At 52.4% G+C, this 16,567-nt stretch overlaps 1 protein-coding gene across 1 annotated transcript in view; it reads right to left on the bottom strand.

The window, feature by feature from the left end:
• The window catches only part of PTK7 (protein tyrosine kinase 7 (inactive)), a 60,072-nt gene extending 43,883 nt beyond the window's left edge, over window positions 1–16,189 (bottom strand). The window contains exon 1 of the mRNA XM_067752886.1: window positions 15,970–16,189. Within this exon, the coding sequence (XP_067608987.1) occupies window positions 15,970–16,048 (79 nt within the window). The 5' untranslated portion in view covers window positions 16,049–16,189. The remainder of the gene's footprint in view (window positions 1–15,969) is intronic.
• Between the last annotated feature and the right edge of the window lie 378 nt (window positions 16,190–16,567).

Genomic DNA, 16,567 nt, shown 5'->3' on the forward strand with positions numbered 1-16,567 from the left:
TATCTCGGCCAGTTCTCTTATTACTTCTTCATCCTTCTCGGTCAGCTTCCCTTTTATCTCAGTCTGTTGAGACTCACCGGATGTTTTTATCTTAGGTTTCATGAAGTGCATGACTTCTTGACATTTTTGAGAGGGAAAAAAAGATGCTGCCTTCAAAAACTCACTTCTTTTTTCCAGCAGTATTCCAAGGGAGAAATGGCAAAGCCACAGACAATAGGATAAAAGGGGAGGGAATAGATACGAGAGCAATTAAAGGGATGGTAATAACTGGAGAAGTGGAAAACACAAATCTACAGCCAGCAATGCTCAAGGGCTCCCAAGTCTATGTCAATAAGGAGTGACAACACATGTCAATATGTGTGTCCCTGAAGCCTGCCTCCCACAAACAAAGGCCACGCTGCAACACCCCTGCACAAACGTTCCTTCATTAGACCCTCACCATAGCTCTATGAGGTGGATATTATCATTGTCATCCTGCAGATTAAGAAATGGAATTCAGGGACTTCCCTGGCGGCACAGTGGCTAAGACTCCACGCTCCCAATGCAGGTGCCCTGGGTTCGATCCCTGGTCAGGGAACTAGATCCCACATGCATGCCACAACTAAGGAGCCTGCCTGCTGCAACTAAGACCCGGTGCAACCAAATAAATAAATAAATATTTTTTAAAAAAAGAAAAGAAGAGAAATGGAATTCAGAAGTTACAGTGCTTCTAGGACTCAAATTCTGGCCTTGGGAATCCAAGAACAACTTGAACAACCACTGAGCATCAGGGAAAACAAAGGTCAGGAACTGGACCCACCCTACTAAGCTCATCATCAAGTTGGGAGCAACAAAAAGACCACAGCTGCTAGAATGGAAAAGAAAATGGAGCAGGTAATTCAGAGCTCCATGGTGTAGAAGAGAGAACATACATGGTCCCAGAGATCAGGGGAAGAGATCTTGGTGGGCACTGGGCTACCATCCTCCCAAGTTACCTGGAACAACCCTGGCTTATGCAGGTTGTCTTCGCATAATTATTAACAATGCCCCAGGTTGGATGATAAATTCTCCAGTCACCCCAGCAATGTCTCACATCTGAACCATGCTTACTAGTTTTCACACTTTAACCCGTGCAATTTTCACAGGCCCACTGTACAGCAGGGATTCAGAAATTTGATGAAAGCTATAAACACCCTCCCCAGAAAAATAACATAAATACAGAATGCTGTACCCAGTTGTGATATATTCCTATTCTTTGACAGAGCAGCTCCACTTCTGGGAATTTACCCTTCAGGTACACAAGCACAAGGGTACAGATAGATACAAGGATATTTGTGGTGGCACTGTTTACAAGAGCAAACCCTCAGAGACAGCCTGAAGTCCATCAGTAGGGAACAGGGGGTGGGTGGGGTGAATGGAGGCAGCACTTGCTTTCGGCTAAGCTTCCCCTTAAAATACGTAGGAGCCTTCCTGCCCCCGCTTGTGCCCCCAACTCAGCAAGGTCCCAGGGGAGGAAGAGACACGAGCAAACTCGCAGGAGGAGGCTAAATAATGAATTGTAAGTGTATGTTTTCTTTGGCCAGGGCAGTCTGGCCAAGCTCTGGGGGCTTCTGGGCAGACATTTTTCATATTTTAGCAGCTGGCCTATGCCCAAGGCAGTCAGAAGTTAAGTAAGCTCTGAATGAGCTACGCCCATCCACTCCCCGGCCCCAAGAATTCTTAATGAGGCTCTAAGGCAGCAGCCTCCACTATCACTCACCCTTCGCTACTTTTTTTTTTTTTTTTTTTTTTGTGGTACGCGGGCCTCTCACTGTTGTGGCCTCTCCCGTTGTGGAGCACAGGCTCCGGACGCGCAGGCTCAGCGGCCATGGCTCACGGGCCCAGCCGCTCCGCAGCATGTGGGATCTTCCCGGACCGGGGCACGAACCTGCGTCCCCTGCATCGGCAGGCAGACTCTCAACCACTGCGCCACCAGGAAAGCCCACCCTTCGCTACTTTTAATGAATGCAAATGATTCAGCAACAAAACACTTAGCCTGCAGTGAAATCCATCTCTGTGCGCCTGGTTTCTCCAGCTTATAGCCCAGCTCAGGTGGGGCCCTACCGGGAGGGCAGCCCAGCACAGCCCGGGGTGCCCAGGCTAGCCCAGGCAGACCCCTGCACACCAGGACAGTGGGAGCAGGATGCAGGAAGCGCACAGCGGGAGGGAAGACACCCCCCCCACCGCCCCGCCTCCACCTACCACCCCAACTACCAGATGCAGACCCTCACAACTCCACCTCTTTACGACTCTGGCTCCAGGGCAGAGGAAAGTGTGAGCAGAAAAACAAAAGGTATTTCTTTGATCTAATGAAAGAGGCTGGTCCCAGGCACCTCAAAGGCCTGTCCAGTCACCACACTTCCTGCATTCAAGGGCACTTCACCCCACATGCCCACCCCCTCCTCCTCTTCACCTGATGTCAGGTACCAGAGGAACCTGAAAAGCTCCCTTGGACTGGCGCCCTCCTCCACCAACCTCATGGAAGCAACAAAAACAGAGACAGTGTCAATAACCCATACACCGCGTTTTCAGAGTTCTCTTTTGGCAGCAAAATCTGAAAACAATTTGTCAGGAGTCTGAGAGCAACGTTTAACTAATGTACTTCCAACCTGGGGCTCAGGGGGATTTGTTGCCCCATCAGCCTCATCAACACCTCTTCCCAAGGCTGAGGCAGTGGCCTGGCCCAGAACAGACGGCTGTTAACGCAGCTGCCACAGCCGTCACCCTCAAGGCCAGCAGCTGGCAGGAGCCCCAGAGAGGTCCAGACAAGTCCTCTCAAGGCTTCTCAAACTGGACAACTAGTTACACTTAGGACAATGGAGGGCCCCCCGGGTAGTGCTCTGGGTGCTTGAGATACAAAAAGGGCTTCAAAGAATTTGTTGACCTGGTTTAAAAAGAACCCCTGCCTCCCAGGACAGACGCTGGGAAGATCAGCTTCCCCAGAAGTTTCAGAGTTTTGTCAAAATACATTTTTATATCATCAAAAATGCCCTGAAAAGAGCACTGGAATTTTCTTAACCTCAATGCCCTTCTTCCTGATTGTTCAAGGCACATCATCTGCAACACTTTATTCTCCTTCAAAACATTCCCAAAGGAAGTAAAGAAGAGCACTGACTCCATGGAGGGGCTGAGTCTCTAGACCCTGGGACTTCTGCGTTCTTGCCCTCCAGGCGAGCCCTTAATCAGCCCCTTTCCTAGCTGGGCACACCTACCAAGGGTTAAAGTTTTGGGCAACCACACAGAAAGAATGCATTCTGAAACTCCTGTAAGGTGAGGTGCCTAAAACACATATCTACACAGCAATCTACTAAAAAAGAAAAGCAGCTTTGCTCTCGATATCCACTAACACATACAAAAGGGACATATTTTTGTCTTTTCATGTGCCATCCAAACCCCAACCTGACAGCCAATCCATCCCACCATCAGATGAACCAAAACTCAAGCAAAGGAAGAACTCCCCAGCCTTTGGGCCACTTGTGTCCTGAGGGGGAACGGCACCACCCAGCCAATGCTCGGGTAGCACCAAGCAGAATGATTAGCACCAGCTGTCTCCACAAAGCTTCTATCAACCCCATGCAACTGTGCGGCTGTGAGCGGAAGCCCATGCTACCACCCCCTGTGGGTCTCCCGCATGCCCCCCTCAGGTCTTCATCCTCTGAGCACCTGGCATTTACTGTATCCCCCCCTCTTTGGTGCTTCTCTGTGTCCTTGCCTTGTTCATTACCCTCTTCTGGTTCTGTCTCAGTTTGCCTACCAGACAATCCATTCCTGGAGTGAGTCTCCAGTCTCCCCCACGGAATAGCTCAGCCTTTTTATGTCTTTTTTTTTTTTTTTTTTTTGGCCGCATGGCTTGTGGGATCTTAGTTCCCTGACCAGGGATCAAACCCTGGCGCCAGCAGTAAAAGCGGCAAGTCCTAATCACTGGACCGCCAGGGAATTCCCCGCTCAGCCTTTTTAATTTTTTTTAATATTTTATTTATTTGGCTGTGCTGGGTCTTAGCTGCAGCATGCGGGATTTTTTTTTTTTTTTTTTTTTTTAGTTGCAGCATGCATGCGGGATCTATTCCTCGACCAGGGATGGAACCCGGGCCCCCTGCACTGGGAGCATGGAGTCTTACCCACTGGACCACCAGGGAAGTCCCTCAACTTAGCCTTTTTAAATGGAGACTCTAGGGGAATTCCCCGCCCAGGCCCAGGTTCAATCCCTGGTTGGGGAAACGGGATCTCGTATGCCAGGTGGTGTGGCTAAATAAATAAATAAATAACTAGAGACTCTACCATAAGAGAGGTATTTTCTTTCCACAAGAGACTGTTTGCCCTCTTAGGGACAGCTACCTCATCTTCTGGGTATAGCTTGCTTTTTAAGGATTTAGAAGTTCCCCGACCTCCCCTCCCACATTACCTAGCATGAGGCCTTCTGTCTTAAACATCCTTTGTTATTTATGTGCCAGACTAAAAGGAAGACAGCTTCAATTGGAAGTTACTAATAGACAGGAAGCAAAAACAGGTCTGTAACGAAATCACATTCTAACTACCTTTTATCAAGTATTCACAATAGGACAGACAAGTCCTTTGCATACACTGAATTTCAAAGATGTCACTGATTTTAAGATGCACCATTATTTATGTTCCAGCAAAAGGAAATGGTACCAGTTAAACTAAGACACATTACATAATTATCTCACAACCAAAGAAGTGAAACTGGGGAGGGGGAGAGAAAGCATCTTAGAGTTCGTGAAATACAGTACTAGCTCATTTAATTCTCACAAGACCTCTAAAGGGATGGGTATTACCACCACCATCTTACAAAAGAAGAAACTGAGGCTCAGAGAGGGGAAGTGAACTAAGGTCTCTCGGGGAGCAAGCTGCAAAGCCAGAACTCAGTTCCTGAACAGATTTCTGAATTTCCGGGGTCGGGGCGGGGGGCATGGGGGTTGGCGCGGGGCAGCCAGGCCTCAGACAGACCAGCCTTGGTTAAGCTGCCCCGCCCCTTCAAGGGCAAACAACACTTGCTTGCCGATTCCTGAAATTAGGGTCTTTTTGCAATTGCACCTTCACAGATCCTACCTCCAAAAACAACAAAAGGAAAACAGGTTTTCCTAGCTCCTTCCTCACAAAACTGGCTGGAAATGAAGGGGGGAAGCTCTCAGCCAACTTGTTATACATAAAGCACATTTAATGAGCCTTTCAAGCTCTGGGAGTGGGAGAAGGAAGGGTTCATTGGAAATCTGATACTTTGGCAGCCAAGTGAGAGGGGCAAGGCCCTGAGCATCAACCCTGGGGATTAAACACCATCCCAAACCCCTTTGTCTGCCAGAAGGAGATACTTCCTGGGGGGCAGGAGGCAGCAATGCTTTTTATGGCAAAGCCCACCTAACAACAACCCTCCACCGGAGACCTGGCTGGGGCCTTTGTACAACCCACCTAACCATAAACCCTCTGTCCTCTCCCAAACTTGCTGGGGTTCCTCTTCCCACAAATACCTGTGACCGTCATAAACGCCCTTAAACAGCCCCCGTTTACTGCCCAGCCTGCCTGCTGCTAAATGAGGGCATTTGTTTCAAATTTGCAAATACCAAGAGCGCTGGAAACCTAAGTCCACTCCTAAAATGAAATGTTCTGCATTCCTCTGGGCCGAAGCTCCGCGCTTCAAAAGCTGCAAGAGGCCCTGGCTGTTTACTCACTGGTGGGGCTATTGGGAGAGGCATTTCCCTGCTCCCTGAGGAGGCTGCTTTGATCCCGGCCGGGTGGGAAGGGGACCGAGGGAGGTGCCACCCAAGCCCAGGCCCGGCTGGGCCCAGGCTCTCCTGCCCCCTTTCTGGGTCGCCAGTGGCAACTTTGGGGGGCCTGGGGAAGTGAGTCTCATGGGGAGGCTCAAGTGGAGACTCACCGGAGACAGAGCAGGCCAGCTCAGCGGACCTCTCGGACCATCTTCAAAAGGCCCTCGAAACAAAGGCAAAGAGAGTAAGGGAAGGCACGGAGGCTGAGAAGCAGCTGACGCCACCCCAACCTCTTACACAGAAATAAAGAGGCAAACTCCCCACCCATCCCCCTTGCAGCACCAAGCAACTCAGGACACTGCATTGGGCTGGGTGCCAAGGGGGTGTTTACTAAATAAAAGCCTTTTGTTTTAAGGAGGGTTTTTTTTTTGGTGGGGGGGGGGGTAAAGAAAAGACAGAGATCCTCCTCCAGGCCCCCAGGGCTGTTCCAAGGCACAGCATTCCCCCCTCCCCTCCAAGCTCCTCCTGCAGGAGGCCCGAACCCCTACGGTAGAGGAGGAGCCCAGATCACAGGCTACAAAACTGCTGGCAAGTTGGGCATTTTTTAAATTGGTCAGTTTAACAATTGGTTTAATCTGCTAAATTAACCAAACAGAATGATTTGCTCTTTGTAGCTGCAGCTCCAAGACCAACAGCATTTCCTTTCCCCGCCCCCCCCCCCCCCCCCCGCCCCCCGCAAGACTGTAAGACAACCGTTTTCTTTGTCTGTGATTTGTTTTGTTATTCAGGTGGCTGGAAGTGAACTTGGGATCACAAATGCCATCCTAGCACACCACCTCTCAATGGAACTGCCAGCCTGAAGGAGCCTACTCTTTCTTCTCCCAGCTGGGAAACAGCTCATCTTTGTGGGTTTTTTTAATAGATGAGATACAAAAGAATCAGAACACTGAAGTGTCGCTTTGCACCCTCCATGATAGAGCGTAAGTTCCCGTGTTGCAACCTGAGAACTTCAGAAGCGGAAGAACAAACAGCGGGATTGCCAAGCACGGTCAACGGCTGAGCCAAAGGGAGATACACCTGGCACCAAAGAACCTACGTCTCTCAGGATGTCGAGGTCATTGTTCAACCTCTTCCGAAACCTCTTGAGAATTAAGACTCGCCTCCAAAGTCAGAAATGGAAGGAAACCTACATCCATCAAGCCCCTACTATGTGCCAGGGCACGGGCACATCTCTCTATACAAAAGACGTTAGAGGCAGTAAACTGAGAGCAGAGATGATTCTGTTACCACCTACGTAGTCTCCACCGCAGCATAACCCAGTATGCAACTCTCAGCAGGCACATCAGTCTGGAATGTGGCAGCACACCTGCAAGCCCGGGCCTGTAACTGCCCATGACCTTCCAGAAGCACCAGGCGGAAGAGACTCAGGACTTGTGGGTTCATGAGAAAAGCTCAAATCTTGGGGATGCAGGCATAGAGTTCTGGACTTCTAGATTACATATAGTCTGATCATAACACTAAAAACTTTAAGACGTATACACACCTCTGAATGGGCCATCGAAAACTTTAACCTGACTGTTGTAACCAAAAAGGCGGGGGTGGGGGGGGAGAAAGATGAGCAATCCTGAATGCTGTGTCCCAAAAGATCTCTCCAGGTTTAAGTTATGGACACACTCCCTCTGACTCTAGCAGGGTTGCCTCTAAGCCCACCCAGAGAGTTATCTCGGCTGCAAAATCCACTCCCCGATATTTACCTGGTTCCAAGGCGTATGTGCAACATTTCATGGCCTTTAGTGATGACATACATACAAGGACATATGAGAGCACGGAAACAGCTCTATTACTTACCATCTCTGCAGTCCTGAGCGGATCGTATTTTGTGCCTCAGCTTCTTTACCTCTCAAATGCCTCCCACCCCCACTCCTCCGGAAACAAACAAACAAACAAAACCCAACCACCCTCATCCTGCCTCTGGGGCTTGATAGGATGGAAAGTCAGTGCGAGTGAAAGCATTCTGTAAACTGCAAAGCTGAGTACAGCTGTCGGTTATCACGGACGAGGCTCTCCCAAAGCACACCCAACCCCTCTTCCCAACTCCAAGCCTCCCTCCAGTTGTCCTCCCTTCTGTGCAAAAGAAGAAAAGGGGTTCCCCACCCGGACACTGGTTCCTCAAATACTGAGACTGAAACGAACCAGGTAAAGATTGCTGCTTTCCCATACTCAGATAAAAACTCTCGTGTTTTTTTTTCTCGTAAGAACTCCCTCCCCAAACTCTCCAAACCTTTCATTCCCTTTGGCACCCAGGGAATGACACCCTAATTCCAGCTGATCGAGTCCAGACGCATCTGTGCCCATGCACTAGACACTCCAGGATAAAACGCAGTCCTCAGACGCAAATGCTCTCCCAGCACTGAGGGCGAGGAGGACAACCTTACAAGGTGTGGCAGAAGCACAGCTGGGGGTTGTGGATGGTAAGGCTGCGCTTGGCCTCAACGGTCACCACAGGCAAGGTCCTCCAAGGGCTTCTCAAGTTGAGGCCCGAGAGGTAGGTGGGATTTGCCCAAGGTCACACAAGCAGTCTGGGGCAAATGTGGAAGCAGGGTCCACATCTCCCAAGTCCCAACCCGGTGCTCCTCACAATGTCTCCTCAGGCTAAGAGGGAGGAACACCCGTAGGGTACCCAGAACTAAAGTCCAGCAAGACCTAGGACCCATCCTTTCCACTGAAGTGACACCACTTCTACTGCAGGAATTCCTCTGAATCAGGAATGCCCACACACTTTACCTGGGGCTGTGGGAGGCCCCGGGGTCCCAAGAGAGAGAGGACACAGGAGAGAGGTAAGCATGAAGCTCCTTAATGAAATGGGAAATAAACTGTGAGCAGCATTTCTTCCCTGAAGACAGCCAGTCTTCTACATCAGTGATCACATCAGGCTAGATGCCTGAATCTGCAAGGCAGCAAATCCTCTGGCGGGGAAAGGAGCCCAGAAACAGGCCAAGACCTCAGCAGCCACAGACATATACTATGGAATGGGTACAGCACTGGGGGCCCAGCCTCCCAGGCTTCTCCTAGTGTATGTTATGAGCAGTAGTGCCCCACGCCCCCACCACAGGAGACAGGAGAACAGTAGTGAAAAGGGCTCCTATGAAACATATTATTAGAATAGAGGTCGCCAAAATCATCTTGGCCTACCAACTGGGAAGCAAAGAGCAACTAGTTGCAAGGCTCTCATTCCAATGGCACAGCCATGTATGACCGTACAGGTTGTGCACTGCTCAAATGCCCGGCCAAGGGGGTAATACTGAAATACTGCCTGTGCTCCACTAGCCAAAGCCCTGTGTCCTGGTGCAGGGCTGCAGTCACTTGGAGGAAGGGTGCCTATTTCTAATTTGCACAAAGGCACCTTATGAGCTAGCTGCTAGGACATCCCAGAAGTCCCAAGAGCAGACAAGCATTCTCCTCGTTGCCCCACCACCACCACCACCACCACCACCAATCCAAGAAGGGGACAAAAGAGTCAGTGTCTCCTGGAGGAGAAGCGGTGCATGCCAGCGCCCACTCTGGCCACCTTAACCCCCTCATAGGGAGACCACACCGCACCTCGGGAACCTCCCCATGGTTCTCATAGGAGGAGTTCCTGCAAGTTATACACAGTAACTGACGGGAGAGACCCCACAGCCATCCTGTGATGATAAACACCCTCCCCTGGGTATTATAAAAGTCCGCCTCGGCTGCAAGAAGCACACTTTCCTACTCACTCCCTGGAAGAACCTCAGCAGGCCGAGGGAGGTGGCCCTGAACCAGCATTCATCACCCTGGGGAGAATCTGCCACCGGGATAGAGGGAGGAAGAGTTCCTACCAGGAAACGCAAAGTGGCTGTGCCCACACTTCCGAGCTGCTGTTGGAATACTGAGACCCGTTTAGAAAATCTGTGCTTTAGAATGAGAAAACCTTTTCTAAAGCTATCGGTCAAGAGTGACCACGTTGAGCCCTCGCAAACCATTCTAGACAGACGGGAGTGGAACGAAAGGCTGACACCTTAAAGGGAGACAGAAGGTCAGGACCGTCTCTGGGAAGAGACAGCAGGGCTGGCCAGAGGGGCTGCTTCCCCGGGTCAACCACCTTCACAGCTGTGACTGCTACACCCTAACTTCCCGGAGGCGGGCAAGGCAGGGGTCAGCATCATTTGCATTTTGCAGAGGAGAAAACTGAGGCTCGGAAAGGTTAATTAAACAGTTCAGGGTCGTGTGACCAGCAGCAGTGAGCCAATAGGTGTCACTTCTCTTCCTTTATTGTGTGTGGTATCAGCAGAGAGCCACCCAACTTTTCAGAGTCTTGATCCAATGCCTTTCCATCGTTCTGATCAGTCACCACAGACTACAGCTACTAGCAAAGTGAATCCTTTCTCCTCTCTGAAGCCCTCCCACTGCCCCCAGTTGCTCCTGCATCATGGACTCACCTTCCTACACATTCTGGAATGTTATTCCATCTATTTAGCACTTTACCAAGTGTTGCCTCCCATTATATTTCATCTGATTCTCATCATCTTGTCTCCTTCCTGCCTCCTGCGCCACCTGAAACAGCTTCACCCAAAGAAGACACCCAAAAGCTTTGAATTGAGCCCATCCTCATCCCCTCTCAGCATCAATACCTCTTTCTCATCACCACACCGCCACTTTAGACAAATTCTCCTTATGGCTACACAGTGGTTCTCAAACTTGAGAGTAGATAGGAATCTGCTGGGAAGCTCTTTTAAAATGCAGTTTCCTTTTGAGACTTGAACTATGTGAGAGGACTGGCTATTCAAACAATACAATGTAATCTAACAAATGGGAAAATAAACTACACGTTCTGGCTCCTCCCCCAACGACTCTGATGGGCAGACCTGCAGTTAAGGTTCAGGCGACTCAAATTTTAACCAGTACCTCTGGCTACCTGCCCTCCCACTATATTCCCCAATGGTCTCTGGACCACGTATCTGAGAAACACAAACCCGCGTCTTCTTAATGTGTGACTCACAAACCCTACCCCAAAGACTCAGGACCCAGTTATCAAAAGTTACATACACACCAGAGCCAGCCAGTTCATGTCCTGCACATCAGGGTCTAAGTTTCTGGCAGGGAATGTAGGATCTGCAGGACAGCCGGTAGATTGCATTCCACTCACCTGTGCGTTCGCTCAGTTAATGCACCCAGGGACACAAGAGCTCCGGGACCCCAAACCAAGCTGCGAGAGGGGGAAGGCGCCCGCATAGGTCAGCCCTTCCAGCACAGCTTCCTCCCTGCCCCACTGCCGCTGTGTAGCATTACTGGGAGGGAAGTGGCCTGAACTCAGAGAAGAAAAGAGGATGGAAAAAGTGACAGACTACGGAGGGCTTCCTCAAACCACTGATTAGCTGTAGCAGCTCCTGCGCCAGCTCCACCAAAGCGCCAGGGGGCTCGGCGGGGCTGAACGTGCACTGAGCAGTGAACGCCGAGAACCCCAAGGCGGGACTCTACCTCAGCCACACGGCAGGACCCCCATACCCTCGGGACAAAGGACCAGACAGCTGGGGGGTGGGGGGCAGCGCAGGAGAGAGGCAGGCTGTCAGCCCGAGGGCAAGGCCAGAGCCCGCGCCAGCAACCGTGGTCCCACCACGTGGCTCTGCCGGGCAACAGAGCAGAGAGGCATGTACTGAGGTTAGGGAGAGCCGAGGGAGGCTAAGGGATGCAGGCCAAGGATACCCAGCCGGGTTTAATGACCCTTTCCTCCATCAGGAACACACCAAAGACTGAATCCCTGGTCCCACACTGCTCTTGGCTCAAATATTAGAGTCTGAACTGGCCACCCTCCCTCCCAGATGAGTCTCACAGAAGCTCTACTGGCTTAAAAACACACAACTCACCCAAACCCGCCCCACTCCAAAATATGAAATCCTCCAAAACTTTAACAACTACAACCGTTGCAGCCCAGTGGAGACATTGCCTCCCTTTATGAACCAAACGTATTCCTGAAAAGTCGTCCACAGACCAAACTTCTTCCTAACAAATCCAATTTCTCCACTGGCTCTCTTTATAAATTGAGACACAAGCTCCTCTAGGAAAAGCTCCCAGAGGAACAGAGCTCCACCCTTAGTGTTGCAAATCCTCTGGGGTCACACCTTTAATGGACAAGTTTCCTGACAAAATCTAATTCAAATTCAACCCAAAGTGAGGTCATTTTTAAGTGTATAATATCACACCGGAGAGTTCACATGAACTAAAGGTTATTTAAGCTAAGTCTTCAAATACTGTGCAAGAGCTCGGGCTCCTGATTCGTACTGTTGCAACGGGAAAGCTCTGTACCTCGAGTTTCTATATAAGGAAGGATGCTTAGAGCAGGACTTCTGGAACCTTGGGTGCAGTCACCTGGGGAGCTTGTTAAAATGCAGTCTGGAACTCCGATTCATGCTCTCAGGGAATGCTGATGATGCTGGTCTTTGGCCCTTGGTTTTTTTTTTAATAATTTTATTTATTTATTTTATATTTATTTTTGGCTGCGTTGGGTCTTCATTGCTGCGCGGGCTTTTCTCTCGTTGCAGTGAGCGGGGGCTACTCTTCGTTGCGGTGCACGGGCTTCTCATTGCAGTGGCTTCTCTTGTTGCCGAGCACGGGCTCTAAGCACGCGGGTTCAGTAGTTGTGGCTGCGGGCTCTAGAGCACAGGCTCAGTAGTTGTGGCGCACGGGCTTAGTTGCTCCGCGGCATGTGGGATCTTCCCGGAGCAGGGCTCAAACTTGTGTCCCCTGCATTGGCAGGCGGATTCTTAACCACTGCGCCACCAGGGAAGTCCCTGGCCCTCGTTCTGAGTGGCAAAGTTGTAGATAATCTAGGCCCCTATATAGCTCATGGTGGTTAAGCTGTGGCCTTTCCAGGCAGGTCAGCTCCATATGCAGAGGTGGATGCCCATGCCTAGCACTCTTAGAGAAAGCCAGAAGCCCTGCCACATCAAAACTCAGAAAACCGCCGCAGAGGACAGACAGCCCAGAGACAGGGAAGGAAGATCTGGTCCCTTGACTGGGTCACAGTAGAACAGGCACAAGGAGAGGGGACAGGCAACCCCAACCCAGAGAAGTGGGAAAGGGCACAAAAGACCCCCCCACTGCCTAGCAGGCAAAGGGGCTGTTTACCTTTGCCATTGGTCACTCTGCCCTGTACCCAAATGCTTCATTCACTTTTTAATAAACCTAGATAAGGATCTACTATAAATAAGATACCACCATAATAAATTCTACAGTAAGTTAAATCCCTTCAGCAAGTTAAAATCCAAGTGGGGCAAAAATATGGAAGATGGCCTAAGAGTCCAGAGGTTCTCCAGGCATCCACCTTCTGGTAGGAGAGATGGGACAGCTTCAGGAAGGAAGTGGAGGTGGGGCTGGGCAAAAGAGATGGGGAAGGCGGCATATACCAGGAGACCGGCCAGAGAGAAAAGAAAGGTCTGCGAAACCCCGTATGTTTTAGGGGATGGGAAAGAGACTAGTTGGGCTGGAATGGAGGGTTCCAGTGAGTGGAACATGTTTATTGTTGGGGGTGACTGTCAAGCTGGAAAGGTATGCTGGCAGCACACCACCAGAGAGGGAAGAACAAGAAAGGGGCCCTTTATATACTTCATTACATTTGATCCTGAGCACAACTCCAGGAAGTAAGTCCCTTTACAGAGGAGGCAAACTGTGAGGTGAAGAAATCTGCCAGGGCCTGTCAAAGAACCTCGAGTTGCTGTTTTGGCAAACACTTCGTCCCGATGGCCTGGGCTCTCTCCACCACTCAGCCCTGCTCTGAACGCCAGGAGTCTGACTAGATCCTTTGGCAAGGGATGAGCAGAAATTACTGTAGCCCTCCCGCCATACTTCCCAACATCTGAGAAAGCCCATCACTGATAAAAGGGCTGAATTACAGGCTGCGGAAGCCATCTCAGGACGTGACAATTCCATTTCCCCAAAGAAACAAGATCCTGGAGGAAAGAACCCAGTGTCGGGGGTGGGAAGAGGGATGGGTGGTGACCCCAACCAACCACTCCAGCGGCGAGGCGAAGAATCCCAGGTTTCAAACGTCAAGCCCTCTCCGCCTCCTCCACCATGTTTATCACAACGGGGACCTCAAAGTTCGGAAAGTTCCTCAGCCGTTTACAGCATAATTACCCAAACTTCAAAATGGCCTAATCCACAAACCTAGCCGGCCTAGGTCCCCTACTCCTGCCTTATTAGCAGCGGGGTCTCACTACAAATCCAGCTAATTACACAATGAGATGGAAAAATCTACCGTTTTCTATTGAAAAATCATAGCCCGCTGAAGTCATGCCATCCAGGGGCGGGTTGAGCCCCCGGATTTCACCAGAAGACAGACAGCAAGCGCCTCAGCCTCGATTGAAACTGTTTACAGCGCATGGGCAGGTTCCACACTAAGACACATCTGATGGGCCTGATTTAAGGCTCTCATTAAAATGTTCCTTTGTTGAGCACAAGACATCTCCCCACCCCCAGAGGAGATTCCAGACCTCCAGTCCCCAGCCCTCAGCCTGCCCTAACTCCCCCCACCAGAACCCACCCCTTCGCTAAACGCCAGTCACCAGATTAACATCGCTTAACATCAGAGTCGTCTTCTCACGCAAGGAATTTAGGAATTTAGCATTTGTTGAACAAGAGCCCCGTCTCCACCAGAATCTTCCCCAGAACTCTAAACATCAGCAGCGAGGGCAGCCATATCTGGCACCCCACACACCAAAACCCAAACAGCCTGCAGACCTAGGAAGCCTGTGAGCTGGCCCATATGGCTGGGCCCCCTATGCTGGCTGTGCAAAAAACTTCCATACTTCCTCCCGGAGCAGATGTGGGTTCTGCCGTGAGCATTACCACCCCACACATCAGAAGGAACACGGGGCAGCTCCAGAAACACCTCCTCCGAATCCCAGGAACTTGTTCTTACCTCTGGGTCCTGGGTTACAATTACCTCCCCTTTTACAACTAGGGGTGTGGGAGATGTTCCATTCCATCAGCACCAAACCCCTCAACAGCTGGCAGGCCAGGGAGATGTCAGAAAAGGCAATTCTCTACCCCCACCCTCCCCATGGCCACTCTTCAAAAGAGGAGGAAAGTGATAAGCTTGGACCAGGTCTCTTGGGCAGAGTTGCCCCAGAGAGGGCTGCTGCCAGGATCATCACCAAAGATCGTGGGTTTTGGAAGGGGACACGGGGTGCGAGGGGCATACTTCCAGTCCAGAGTGTTTGGGGTGTGCGGGTAGCTTGGGGCTTTCCTCTAAAGCACTTCAACACCTCGGTGGTGACTCTCAGGTGTGACCAAGCCAGGAAATAAAGCGAGGGGAGGGTTCGGGTCCAGTCTGCCCTAGAGATAGGGGCCACACCCTCATCAAAATGCTGAGGCCCTCCAAGAAGACGGAATGAACTCTTTTTGCCTTTCTGCCCGTAGAAAGAGAGATTTTCTTTCCTTGCTGAGGAGAGAGAGGATGGAAATCCAGGAAGGAGCAGAACCAACCCCGTCCGCACCTTTGCAGGCCGGCCATGCCCGATTTTGGCAGCGGCCTTCACACATGAGTCACCGAGACAGCCTGGGACTCTCAGCTCCCAGATCCGACCCTGGGAGGGAGTGGGCTCAGGGCTGGGGCCGGGAGCTGGAGGAGATGGGACGGACCCTCACTCTTCTTTCCCTTCTTCCGCCCTCACCAGCAGGGCCGTCTGGGTCCCAGCCTGTCCCAGGAACTTGGAGGAGGGAAGCCGGGAGCGTCGGGCCGGCATAGGTAACAAAGCTCCGCGCTCCGCGCGCCGGTCGGTCCCGCATCCGGCCACAGGCCGGCCTCCCTCACCTAGGCTGAGCTTGCCGGGGGGACTCCATCTCCCCCACCCTCAGCCACCGCGCTGCACCCCCTAAGTGGGGGGGCGGCGCCGTTTCTCCCCCGCAAAGAAACGCCCCACTGGAGCCCGGGAGCCGGCAACTCCCGGCAGTTCCCGAGCAAACTCCCGGCTCGCGCAGGGAAAACTCCGGGGAGGCTGGAAACGCGTCCTCGCGGGCGCGGGGACGAGAGGGGCCCGGCCGAGTAAGCGGGGGCTTCGCCATCTCCCGGCCGCCGGGACCTCGTCCCCCGCCCAGCGAGCCCCTGCCCTACGCCCGTGTGTCTCCCCTGCTCCAGTTGTCCAAGCCCACCTCCACGGCGCCCCCTTTGGCCCTAGGGGCTCCCGCGCTCCCCCAGCTCGCCGGGACTCACCGCCCAGCAGCGGCAGCAGCAGGACACTGAGCAGAGGCAGCCGGCGAGGGCTGCTCGGGGTTCCGCGCGCGGCTCCCATCCCGGCGGGCCCGGGAAAGGGGGCGGGCGGGCGCACGGCGGGCTAGCGGTCAGCGCTCCCCGGCGGGCCCAGGAGGCCGAGCGCACCGGAGCGCGGGTACCGCTGCAGCAGCCGCAACCAGAGTCAGAGCCCGAGGCGTCCCGAGCTGGAGCCGCGCGCGCCCGGTACCTCCGTCCGAGCCGTCGCGCGCCGCCGCCGCCGCCGCCAAGCCCCGCCCCGCGACGCCCCCTCGACGCCCCCCTCCCCGCCGTTGTGGGGAGGAGCTCCTACTTGGGGGAGGGGTCTGGAGACGGATGGGGGACAGAGAGAAGGAGGCCCCGGGGGAGTGTGGGGACCTGAGAGAGATAGGGGAGCGGATGCTGTGCCTACCACCTAGTGTGCAGGGACTCAGGGGACCTAAAGTGACTTTTGTGATTCCGTGGCTCCTGGGGAAGATCGTGGTTTCTGGGCTTTCCTGAGGGCTGTGACCAACAGTTCCCCCAAATTCTCCGGGTGGGAGGTGAAAGGGTGGGTTCTGGC

This window comes from Pseudorca crassidens, chromosome 10 (assembly GCF_039906515.1).
Source record: "Pseudorca crassidens isolate mPseCra1 chromosome 10, mPseCra1.hap1, whole genome shotgun sequence".
Taxonomy (NCBI): Eukaryota; Metazoa; Chordata; class Mammalia; order Artiodactyla; family Delphinidae; genus Pseudorca; species Pseudorca crassidens.